Source organism: Filicampus tigris, chromosome 2 (genome assembly GCF_054856515.1).
Source record: "Filicampus tigris isolate MCC_2025a chromosome 2, RoL_Ftig_1.0, whole genome shotgun sequence".
Lineage (NCBI taxonomy): Eukaryota > Metazoa > Chordata > Actinopteri > Syngnathiformes > Syngnathidae > Filicampus > Filicampus tigris.
This window is the reverse complement of record NC_141218.1, coordinates 766,397-779,672: the sequence shown is the minus strand read 5'-3', so window position 1 is coordinate 779,672 and position 13,276 is coordinate 766,397. Positions and strand designations below refer to the sequence as shown.

Below are 13,276 nucleotides of genomic sequence, written 5' to 3'. Positions count from 1 at the left end.
CTGAACAAAATGCGCACCGGTCTGGAAAAGCGCGTTATCTCCTCTGATTTACAACCCGGGTACACACGTGGGAAAAGTATCGCGATCGGGTCTCGCGAGAGCGGGCGACCCCTCAGCGCTGGCCTATTGTGAGAGTTTTTGCAGCTCTCGCGCGATCTCGGAAGTTTCCCACGCCTGTTGTTGTGGCGTCTGCCCTTTTCGCTCGCTCTCGCCCCCAGCCAGTCACCCCCCCCCCCCCCCCCCTCGCAAAGTGTGGCCTCCCCTTCTCTTGTGTCTCCTTACCCACCCCCTTTCTCCCTTCTCCCTTCTCCCTCGTCCCGACACCTCCATTCGGCTTCTTGTTGTCTCGACGGATTGCCGGGGCTGCGGGGAGAGGCGTAAAGGAAAAGAAGAAGAAAAAAAGGATATCGCGAGTATTGGAGTTTTGGTGAGAGTTTGTGGAAGATGGCGCCTGTTGTGACAGGGTGAGTCTGAGATTCGGGGGCTTGCTGTCGGGGAGTTCAAGTGAATCGGGAGTCCAAAAGCGTGGCTCCGCGGCATATTTGCGTGCTTTCACCCGGCTCCGGGGCCACTTTCTCCGTCGCTACGCTCACCACACAACGTCGTTTCTTTGTTCTAATGTGTTTAGCGTTTTTTCTCCCCCACTGTTTGCTGCGGCGTTTGGTGGGCTAGCTTCACGCGAGCTGTTAGCATGTGTGCTAGCCAGCTAATGAAAACGACAACAAAATCAAGAAAGACTCGCGAGCACGCGCGCTGGAAAGGGTCCGGGAAAAACGGCACTCCCTCGGCTTTGTTTTCCCCGAATGTGCTCCCGCAACGTTGCCGTGGAACAAGTGTTACTTATGGGCAGTGAGCTGTCCGATAATGGACGCCGGCTAGCAGGATCCGAGTGAATCACGTTGCTGCTTTGTGAACCTGACGAAAACATTGTGATTTAGTCCGAGGGGGGAAAAAAAGGAAAAATCTGAAAGTAATAGCTCTATTTTTTTGTACGAAAAAAATAGTGAGTTTACGAGAATAAAGTGTGTTTGGGGGAAAAGAATAGTCTTACGACTAAGAATAAAGTTTATAAAAAAAGTACCAGTCCTACTAAAATAGTCGTGTTCTTGATGGGGAAAAAATGAACACTCTTTCAAACATAAAGCTGCTTTTCCTACAAAATGAAGTAGCGTTTTTATGAAACATGGTCTAAAAAATAGGAGAAAATATAGCATCTTACAACTGAAAATAGGGTTGTTGTTTTTAGAAAACAAGTAGCAATCTTAAACAAAATTCTCCTGTTTTTGAGAGGGAAAAGTAACATTCTTACAAAAACAGTAGCTTTTTCAGGAGAAAAAGTGGCCGTCTTCTGGAATGGTCTGTTTTAAAAGTGAAAAACGTAGAAATTTTACGGAAATGAAGTAAATGTTGAGGAAAAAATATCTTAAAGCTGAGAATGAAGTTGACAAATTGTTGCAATCTTAAAGAAATTATTTTTGGAGAAAAAAATGGAGCAATGCTTTAGAATAAAGTGGCACTCTTATATTCCCATTTTGGCATTCAAAATATCCCATTTTGAGAAAAAAATCTAGCAATGAGAAATGATATATTTTTACATCACATGGTCCTTGTAATGACAAGGACACCATGGGCCGCTGCAGCTGGTTTCTTTTAACACTGCCATTGTCTTGTACAAATATACTGATAAATGGGACTTGCCATATTAAAAAAAATTTGATGTATATGTGTGTGTGTATATATATATATATATATGTGTGTGTGTGTGTATATATATATATATATATATATATATATATATATATATATATATATATATATATATATATATATATATGCCATAAAAAAATAACAAATGCGGCACGCCCCCACGGGTAACACAGCCGATTTGAATTTTGTGCCCAAAGCTTATTGCCACCAGGTAACACATCTGTGATACTTTCACGTCAGCATTGGGCTCCTAATGGGAAACTTGCACTTGTGATCAATTGGTGGGAAATGTGCAGTAACTTACCATGGAAGTGTCACATTTTTCCTTGTTGCTGGTGCTCATGTTTTTTTATGCCATACAGATGCAAAGCTACTGTATATTGAACAATAATATGCGAGTCTCAGTGAAGGTGTGTTAGTGTTTGTTTGTGTGTGTTTGTACGTGTGTGGTAGGGTTTTTTCAGTTAAGGGGGGAGGGGGAGTATGTTCGAGGGCACTGGGGTCAGGTCTGGGTGGTGGGCCACCTGTCCAGATGATATCTCTTGCTATTTTTTTTTTGTCTTACTTGTAGAAAAAATACTACAAAGGCGTATTAGGGCCGTACTGAAAAGATGTAGAAAAAGTCCAAAAATGCAGTCTTGTCAAGAGTTTTTTTTCATTATTATTATTATTTTTATTTTTTTATTTTATAAAGAGGGAAGTTACAATGTTATGAGAATAAAGTATCTTTTTGGGAAAGAAAAGAGGTAGCAATCATATGAAAATGTATTATTTCAAAAAATACAATAATTCCTACAAAAATAGCGCCACAGTTTTCTGAACAAAAGTAGCAAGTCAACAAGAATATATATATTTTTTTCTTTTTAGGAAAAAAGCAACCTTATGAATATTGAGCTCAGTTCACTGCGGAAAAAATATTCATATCTTATGAGAATAAAGTCGGGTTTCCCTCGAAGATTTAGCAGTTAATATAGACATATCTTTCTATCTATATATATATATATCTCTCTATATATTTATATATATATATATATATGTGTATATATATATATATATATATATATATGTATATTTATATATATATATGTATATATGTATATGTATATATATATATGTGTATATATATATATATATATATATATATATATATATATATATATATATATATATATATATATATATATATATATACACACTAGGGCTGCGAAAAAATATTATATTGCAATGTATGGTGATACTTTGTATGCCAATACCAAGTATCGATACGTTGATGAAGTATCGATACTTTCAATACCTTATGTTATGTTTTGCATGTTCTATAATGTACTTTTGGAACATTTTAGGCCCTTAAAGTTGAGCTTTGTGAATGGAGTTTTATTCATTGCACTCCTGTGTATCAGGAACAGTTACTGGAGCAGTTTATGCACTTTTCAATCGTGACACTTGAATAAATGTCAAATGGCACTTAAGTTAAAACTTTGGTTTTTGAGGGAAAAAAATGCTAAGCTTACAAGAATACATGTTCTGTTTTTGGAGAAAAAAATGTGCAATTTTATGAAAATATTTTTTTGCCCAATTGTAAAATGTAGCGATCTTGTTTAAAAAAAATTGTATTTTTTTGTCAGAAAAATAGTAGAACTCGTACAAGAATAAAGCTTTTTTTTTTCACTAATATACAAATGTAGCAATATTATGAGAATAGTCGTTTTGAAAAAAACCAAACATTTTTTAGGTAATAGTAGAAATCTAACGACAATGAATGAAACGAAATCTTATGATTGGTTTCTCTGTACTTACATCACCCACTGCTCTTTATCTTTAGTTCACCACACCACAGTGAAGCTTGGTGGTGGCTGCATGATTTTTGGTGGCACTTTTTCTTCAGCTGTGACTGGGGAATTATGAACAGTTCCAAATAGCGGTCAGTGTTGGCACAAAACCTTCAGGTGTTTGCAAGAAAGCAGCAAATGTCAGGAAAAGCCTACTAGAACATCTTAACTTTGTTGAAGCTTACTCGGAGACTCTTGAAATGGTGGCAGGTGTGCCCTGACTCTTATTTAACAGGAGTTTGAATGTGATTGGTTAATTCTGACCGGGTCCTGGGCCGATGACCGGTTTGATGGTTTACCTTTTTTTTTTTTTCCAACCAAAAAAGCCAAGCCTTTCTTTCTTTCTTTCCTATTTGTTTGCATCAACGTGCGCTTCTGGGTTCCTTGGCTGCGTTTGATTGGGACCGCGGGTGCGGAGCGAGCTTCGCGGCACAACAGCGTTTTTTTTTGTGTGTGCGTGCATGCGTCCATTCCCCGAGGGTCCTCTCCTCTTGCCGGCTTCCCTTTTCATGAAAGGAGAGGTTCAGAGAGAGCAGCAGATGTCGACGCGCTGACCTTTATGGTGGCGGAGGCTCGGCCCGGAGCTAAAAGCCAGCCCCACAACCCCCACCTTGAGCCCCCTGTCCACTCTGTCATAAGTGCAGGAATATGGCTGTACCGGAGCGCATTTGTCGCCCTTCCATTGGGTCAACAGCACCTACTGCACTATGATTGATTTATTGATGGAGAATTGTCATTCCTCTTGTATCCATGACTTGATTTGACTGAAATACTGTATCTGTCAATGTCTGGACTTTCTCGTTCAAATTTCATGAGAGAAAAGCGACTTGTCAGCAGTGCAGTGATAATCAAATTACTCAAATAATTCGATTACAAAAAAATGGAAGCAAAATCTCTGTTGCCGAACCAAGAGGAAAGCGTGTGTAAAAGACAGGGTATGTCCAAGGTTTGGGATCACTTCACTCTTAAAAACAAAGATCAAATGCAATGCGTTTACTTGGAAAGCAGAACTTGCGTACCACAACAGCAAGTCTACAATCGTCAACACAAGGTAGGACCGGGCAATTAATCGAAATGTAATCATGATTTGGATTTTGGCCTCTCTCGATCTTAAAACATCGTCAGTGCTAATGCTAAAGTCAAAATCCCATTGGCATGCTTACGGAAAATTGGCACCAAGGTTCGGGAGCGATGCACTTTCAAGTAACAAATATTTACACACAACCACTGTAGGTACACGTTTGTGAACATACAATACAATACAAAAAAATATCTTTTGTATTATTTTTTCAATATCAATCAGAACATTTGTATTTTTTTCCCGTGATCTCTCAGCCCTAACACAAAGTATCGTTGTTAGCTAATTGAATCGAGTCTATCAGCGCTAGTTATAATGTAATAGTTTCAATTTCTTTATCGAACAAACGGTAATGCTAACATGAGCTAACACACCCAACCAACCACTTATTCGCTGATGCACACGGCACTCACCCCGCCTTTTAAAACCACACACAATCAAAGTCACAAATGCAACAGTGGAGAATGTGAGGATGGCACCCCAGAAGGCACCGATATGCTAAATGTCATTTTTTTTGCGTTTGTTTCACTGACTCAAGCATGGTATGAGGCACTCGCGTTCGTGCCGAGTCTTCATTCGCAACTCCAGCGTTTGCCTGGCAGGATGGGACGGAACATTCGCATGTAAATCTACGGCCTTTTGTGGTTTCGCAAAGAGACCCGCCGTCATGTTTGACGGAGGCCAAAGTGGTGTTGTTATTGGCCGAGGCAGTCGAGTGCACGGCAGAGAACGAGCGCTAATGCCACAGGCGGCGGATACCTCACTGCTGACGCTCGGTTTGGAGCGCCTCGCCGTCTTACACGAATTGTCCTCTTCCAAGAGCGTTTCCTCTGGCCGATGTTATAGAGACGACTTGCCAGGGGACGGCGGCGGCTTCTGTGTCAGCAGCTTTTCGGCCCCGCCGTCCCCTCGCATTCAGGATGTTTCGTTTGGAAAACACAAAGTGCTTCTGCCCGTATGACGAGCGTTTCCTGTCATTCAGCTTTAGTGAGGAAGTGCTTAGCTACTTTCAGTGTTGTAGTGGTTTTGATAGGAATTTGTCCGTTTTCATCCAACAGACAAAATGTTTGTCCTGTGTTATGCTTTTGTCCTCAGTCATGATTATTTATGCTGTCCATCCGCACACAGAAGTGACCACCGGTTGGTTTGTGTGGAAAAGAGCAATTGCCAAATGAGCCTTTGGAAAGTGCATGGAAGGGCTGTGCAATAAATTTCAAATGGAAGTTGATGCAAGTTAATGTTGGGAAAAAATGTTTCAAATCTTGTTTGGTGTCCAGAGAAATGAAGCAAATTGGGGAAAAACTTTGAATAATGTCATTTCCTTTTTTTGTGTAAGAGACGGGGAAAATGGAAGACGAAGAGCGCCGTCAACAACCCAGCCAAATTTGAATGATTGAAATCATCGGCAAGTATATGAAATGAGGCATGAAAATGGTGAAAAATGAAGCAGTCGTCTCCGGCCTCGGACGCTGTGGGCGTTTCCACTGAATGCGCTGAAATCATGAGCCCCGCTCAACTGTCAGTCAAATACCTCGACGATGACCTGGAAAAATGGCTTCTACTTGGTGCTCGCATCTTGCTCGTGCCAACCCTTGCAGCATCGTGCTGACGGACTGCATCCCACCGGTCGTGGTCCACGCCATGACAACAAGGCGCTCGGCCGCACCCGCTCGAAGCCCCCAGTCCACACGTTGGCTGTCAAGTCGGACGACTTCATTGCACTTTGCAATTGCGCCGGATAACTGCTTGTGCGAGCGAAGGCGCTCGCGTTTTTATACAGTGGGGGAGGAGCAAATCATGCCCGACTCCAATTTGCGTCACATGGCGCCCCCTACCCCAAATATCAGGAAAGCTGAAAGGGTGAGAAACGCTTTCAAGCTCTATCTCCACAATTGAGTACTTCACTGGTTTGTCTTTGCACCTTTTCAGCAGTTAGCTTCAAGCGTTTGTTATGTATTCAGAAACCAATTTCTGAAATCACTTTACAGGGTCTTGAAGGACAGACCGTCATATTATTGTGCGTTGAATGTGCTTCCTTAAATGTAAATGAACCCCCGCTGTGCTTCAATGACTGGCTGACGTTTTGAAGTGACGTTGTCGCGTTTCATGTGTTATTATTACCGATTTGATATTCAAGCCGCTCGGCAGCGCATGCTCGCCACCCAAGTGCAATGAAACCCTTTCTGCCATGAGACGCGCAGGGGGGGAAAAAAAGCACCTCCCTAAAGGAAACACACAATCTCCAGTGTCGGGAAAGCCCCAATTGACTGCACCTCCCACTGCGAGCGGCAAGCGCCACTATCACCGTCTTAGATAAGAATGAGGTGGCAAGCGCTAAGCTGGCTTGTAGTAGCCACGCTGTAATGAGTGTTTGTCACTTCGCAGGATGTTGGTCACTGTGTCATACATGCCAAGTGCAATTTTGGTTCTATTAGGCAGATATTGAAGCCATGTTTGATGTTTTTTTTTGTACTAAAGTGAACTCCGGCATATTCATGGTTAGCCATTTGCGCTCATCTGTTCGCTGTTTTTGTGCTCAAGCCTGAGGTGTATGTTTGGCATGATCTTGCCAAGGAACGTTATTGAAGTGGATTGAGGCATTTCATTTCGAGAAAAAGCAGCACTTTGATCCTTTGGCATCCATACACAATTAGAAACCTTTTTTGGGGCGGCGTCGGTTGCTCGTGAATTTTCACGATTCGCAGCAAGGCCCTACAGTCTACACGCTATCAAAACAGAAAATTGACATCGCCTCAAAGCGCCCCCCTGCATCCTCTTTTTAATGGCAGAACCGTGACACGCCCCTTCCAGGTCCCAAAGGTTGTATCTGTGCGTGTGTCATGTGACCACTTGTTCCGGTGATGGCCATCTGACCAGAGTGAGCAAAATTGTGTCTACAGCCAATGCTAGTGCTAGTTCAACTACTTGAGGAGAGCAGGAATACATACATGCATGGCTCGTATGTCTAATAACCCTAAAATAGCAGCCATTTTGGCTACCCGGTTGAGAACCGAGATGGAAATCGTTTAGTTGGCAAGACCTAGACTACGGTATTTGCTCTCAGTACCTCCAGAAATTCCTCAAGTCATGTTGAACATGTTAATGCACCTAAAAGGCACTATCCCCAAATTAATTTAAGTGGGGCATGGAAGAAACCGCAGGCATCGTCTACTCTTACAAATGTATTTATGATGTTAATAAATTATAGATATCATGAATGTGTATTGAGTCCCACTGAGCGGTATGGCTTTGACTACCGGCTGCTACAACGGTGCCCTGTTGTGCAAATGTAATAAGTTGCTGCTAATAGCCACTGTTTCCTTTGCTCCTTGTAAAGTTGTGCCGTGAATTTTGCAAGTCAGCCTGTGGGGACACCACCCCGAGCGTTTACCCAAAGATGAACCCCCCGCATCCCGCCGCCACATCCCCCTCTCCCACTCCATAAAGCGAGACGGGGGCACAACAGGGAGTTCTCAAATGTCAGGAAAATAGTCAAGCAAAACAGCGGCCAGAAAGGCACGTTTAGTTTCCAGGAAAGGTGCGCTGTTATCACCGAATGTTTCTGCGCATTGTGCGGTTGTTTAACTAAGGCTGCTGCGCCGCTTCACAGAAGAATCCGCCTGGTGGCATTCCTGCGGCTGGTGACGTCAGGAGGTTTCTGGCGCTCTCTTACAATCACAATGAAGTAACGGCCGTGGCTGTCATTTTGCAGGACACTCCATTGATTGCGGTTAAAAGAACAATGCGCTGCTTGTCCGAGGCACGCACATGTGGCCGTGTGCTTGCTCAGTTTTATGTACGCTCTCCAAAATGTTTACCTAAGACCTTGTCCGCCCATACGCACGTCAACACGCAGCCATTCGTGTCAAAAATGCTGGCAATGAAGTTTACACACCCCTAAGTAGAAAATGTCCAAATTATGCCAAAATGGCCATTTTGCCTCCCCCGACGTGTGATTTATGTCAGGTATTCAAAGTTGCCAAATAAAATCAGCCTATCGCCGTTTGTTTTCTTGTTAAATTGCGTTGAAGTGGTTCGGTTTTCCTCGTCGACACTCTCGTTTGCCCTGGCCCCAGTTTGAATGAAAAAAAAATGTGCACGAGGACACCGCAGTACTTTGCTGCTGTAGCAGCAGAAGACAACACTCCCGATCCCTCGGCTGATTGGCCCGGTGAACTCGTTTTCGCGCCGACCGAAGTGACTGTTCAGGAAGGATGGCTTTTTGAAGGGAAACCATTTGCAAGGGCAACAAACACCCACCTTGACGGCAACGATGAAACCACACAGCACAGATTTGTCTTGCACCGTCTGCAAAAGTCGTTTTGTAAATTTGCCGCCCGCTTAAGTTCCATCGATGGTTTTCGAAACGTGGGAAATGCCTGAAGGCCGCGTTATAATGACATGGCCGCTTTCATAGGCCGGAGCATCTTTGCTTCCTGCAAGCCTTTACAAGCACGACTCTGTGATCGTCCACAAGTTTGCAGCCTGTCACATTCGCCATCCGGTTTCAAATAAAAGCAGGTTTTGACCGATCGGCACGCAATTTAGACATGGAAATAGGAATTGAATCTTAACTTTGGTGTACGGTTGAAGTCCTCCTTCCGTCAGACTGCACTGATCAATAAAATGCCGTATTTTTTTGTGGCCCGCCACCAAATGGCACACGGTGGTTTGGGACCGCTGCGTTACATGACAGGCTCGGTGGTTGGCATTTGTTGTCGAGCGTACAATATGCCGGGGGAAAAAATAACCGTGCGTACGTTGTAATTAAAGTCCGAAGAGTTTTACAGATGGCGCTTGTGATGTTTCAGCGAGAGCCGCAACCGAGGCCACCGCACTCGCTCATTACGAGGGCAAAGCTCCGCCCCGGTCGAGTCCAAAGGGACCGTCGTGTGCTGCAAACGCGTCAAACTGCTCGGCCCGGCTTTCCGTTCCCATCACTCGTCGTCGGCCGCCTGTGGTGACCTAAAGAGCGGCCACTCGTTCATTTCGTTCAAAGCCAAAGTATCTGTGCTTTCCCTGAATATTGATTTTGCTGACAACTTTTTACATTTTGACATATGGATGTCTTACTTTTTTCAAACTCTGTGGATGATGATAACACAACTTAGGGGACAAAAACATACGGCGCTTTTGAAAAACAAGATATTCCCCATTTATTATTCAAGTCGGAGTCCTGCGCGTTTTCTCTTCAACAAACCGGCCGGTCTTGTTCCGAAGCGCAGCGTGGTGTCAAATGGGACACTGTTGGCAGGCTCAAAATGTTTTTTGCATTTCTCTTTTTCATTGTTCCTGGTCTTGTTCTTTCATTATATTGTGGATAGACTTGTTATGGGTCTCATTACTGGGGAAAATGTTTCCCACACTGGTAGCATGTCTAGTAACTGGCTAAGTGTTGGTGAGCATTGTCTCGTACCGCTTGTGTGAAGAATCGAGTTCCCATTAGCACGCGGTTGTTTGACATGAAATTGGGTCCTAAGATGGAGTTTCATTTTGCGCCCGTGCCCTCGTTTCTCCTCAGCAGCCGCGAGCACCCGCTGGTGGGACTCTCTTAAGACTAGCGGCGATTGGAATAGCCAAAAGACTTTTGTGAAATGACCGATGGCGAGACGAGATGCCAAAAATACGTCGACGCGGTGTAATAAAGTCGACGAGTCGGTTCAACCCCCAACCCGTGTATTTATTTCAAAGAATTTGATTTGTTGATCCATTTTTCAGAAGCGTTGGATATTGTGGGCTTTAAGTGTGACTCCTGGTGAATGTTGTTTTCACCCGTTGGTACGAAGGCTTAGCGTTTTTCCTATTGGGCCACTTCAAGCTTTTCACACCGACTTCTCCTTTAATTCCTGATGACTCGGCATCAGGAGCAACTGGGGCGTCAGTGTCTTGCTCAAGGACACCTTGATCCGGTCACGAGGGCGCACAGCCTCTCAACCGCTGAGCCATGCCTCCCCATTTTTGCCGGATTTCACTATAAAAGCGGCAAGTGTTAGTAGAAAGCGAGCGACTCCCCAGGCTGGCAAAAAGAGCGCCTCAGCGCCGGCCTTTGGACGCGCTCATGCTTCTCAACGAGATTGGCTGTGAGTCGTCTCAGTTTGCCGCCGCCGTTCAATCTGATGCTGTGGAGGCCTCAGCCTGAGGCTGCTCGTCTTTACGAATGCCTTGGTCTTTTTTTCTCCTATTCTACAAACAAGGCAGTTAATGTTTAATTGAGTACAATGAGAATATAGATTCTTGGAATATTTGACTGTGACTAATCATGCATCAATAATTGATGGCAGACTTCCCAGATGATCAACTGAGATTTCTTGGAATGTACAATTATTTCTGCCCTTTGATGTGTTCGGCTCTGCTCTGTGTTTTAAAAAAATTTTTTTTTTTTAAAGCTGCAAGTGTCAACAGCTCGCGGCCACTGCAACATGTTTCAGTTATCCATTAGCCATCGTCGTAGCGGCCCGTGGTCTTGCAGAATCTTTTCCCGGTGCCAAAATACGAGCGCAACGGTGTTGCTGCGGTCGATTTTCTCTCCCGGCGAGGCGTCCCCCCCCCGGGTGCGCTCTGGTTCCAGCAGTGAGTCATCAGCTCAGCCGCAAGTGAGAAGCGGGAAAGTGTGGTTCATTCAAGGTTCAAGGCCTCTGCGCTTCATCCCCCCCCCCACTCTTTCTTGACAGGCCCCCCACCCCCCAAGCACATGACCCATCTCAGCCCTTTCTTTGTGGCCACATATTTTCCCCATTTACAGGATCATCGTGTTCGCTGTTCAGTTTGCCTCTTTCAGGTTTGGAATGTCATCGGTGGTCTGTGCTAAAATGCTGTCCTACAGGTTGTAACGCACTTTGAGTGCCTCAGCATTTGTCGAGACCCCTGCGGCCATACAGTGTTCCCCTGCTATTGCGCGGTTAATCGACCCCGCAGAAATCCACGCATAAAATCTGCCTTTTATAGCAATTCACTTTTCAGACATTGATTGACTGCCAGGAGAACATTACAATGCGGGTTATGAGGGAAAGAAATGCAGACACGGTGAAAGTGGGACAAGTTTAGGCACCTCACTCTCGAACATGTTATAGAAAGTGTGTGATCGTGAGAAAACATGAAGTAAATGACAAATGGCATGTAAAAAAGCCACAGACGGTCCACGCGAGCCACGTGCTGAGTCAGCATCGCTTACGTTGCCTCGTATAGTTTGGCAGCGACGTAGTACATAGCAGAAAACATAACATGACCGCATTCCTTGATATTTATGCTTGGAATTTTTGCCCTCAAATACATCTGAGTTAGGGTTAGCCAGGATGCTGCAATTTTTTTTTTGATGTGGTCTCAAAACATCATGGATTTTCCCTGATAGTGGGGGATTCTGGGACAGCCTTCGCGACGAACGGGCGTCACTGCAGTTCACTGCGCTTCATGGGCGTTCACCCCAAAACTTTTGTGCTCAGTCCCATTGCTGTAAAATAATTTTGACTTGTATTTTGTTGATCTTATTGTGGCGGTTCCTTTCTTCATGCTTCTGATTGGTTGCCTCTGCGTTATAGTCCCCCGCCTCCGCTCCTATCATCTGGCAGTTGTTGGTTTTGAGCTTTCGAGCTTTCGTGACGGCTCGGACGCGGTCAGGTGACAGTCGCGCAGCAAGTGCGTGTTTTGATTTTTCCAGATGTTGCTTCCCTAAAAGCCTCCTCTCGGAGGCTCGGGAGAGTCCAGCACCCATTTGCATTATTATCGGCGCCTTCCGGCCTCTGCGCTGCAGTTTGCCGTTAATGTGTCCGGTTGGTGCCGCATTGACCGTGCGCCAGGCCAAGAGGAGTTGTTCAGAAGTCTGTCCGGAGACCATATGGGGAGTGCGGTCAAGAGGGAGAGCGTTGGAGAGAAGGAAAATGAGGGGGAGGGTGAATGGGGAGGCCTTTCTTTGGCTTTTCTGCCTCTGTCATTAAGGTCTCCCATGTCAAAGCCAGATGGAGCGGGTGCCTTGTGTGCAAGTGTAAGTGCAGACTGCGACCCACCCAATTGCACGCACACACAAGCAGAGTCCCTGCCCTTGGTTTTAGCCGCCAAGCGGGGCATCTCAGGCCAGCTTCCAGACCTCGGCCATCTGCACTCAGTTAGCCAGAAGGGTCAGACGGCTCATCGGCAGTCCTTGAAAGCGCGTCTGCTCGTGCGACACTTTACTCCCAATTTGGATCCTCATTAAGGCTCGCCGTCATCCCATATCATCATCTCCTTCCTCCGCTGCTGTCCTTTTTTTTTTCCAGACTCATTTACAGAAGCCGGACAGTTGGGGGGCGGGGGGCGGGGGGGTGCGGGGTGGGTGGGGCCTTCTGGTGCTTCTCTTATTTTGTTCTTCAATGCCCATTCTCTAGTTGACTTGACTACTTGCTTTTTAGTTAATAGATGTATTTGGACCCGTTTACATACTAAATGTCAGTCCTTGCAAGGGCTGAACAATTAATTGAATTCGAATCGACATTGCAATGGAGTAGATTGCGATTTTCAAATCGCAAATGCTGTTTTGACGTGTTTTTTTTCCTCAATACATTTATTGTAATGACCTCGCATGTGGGAAAGGAGAGCCAGAGTTGCGGGTGCACTTTTCAGTTTATTAAGTGAAGTGGCCAAACTTATAAACATGCATTTCATGCTCGCAATTTTTGTGTGTGGCAAATAC

General features: G+C 44.8%; 1 protein-coding gene across 5 annotated transcripts in view; it reads left to right on the top strand.

Annotated features, from left to right (window-relative positions):
* Positions 1–248: 248 nt before the first annotated feature.
* The window catches only part of rbpjb (recombination signal binding protein for immunoglobulin kappa J region b), a 28,380-nt gene continuing 15,352 nt past the window's right edge, over positions 249–13,276 (top strand). For all 5 annotated transcript variants that reach the window (XM_086024386.1, XM_086024384.1, XM_086024385.1 and 2 more), the window contains exon 1: positions 249–464. In XM_086024386.1, coding sequence (XP_085880512.1) covers positions 445–464 — 20 coding nt within the window. In that variant the 5' untranslated portion in view covers positions 249–444. The remainder of the gene's footprint in view (positions 465–13,276) is intronic.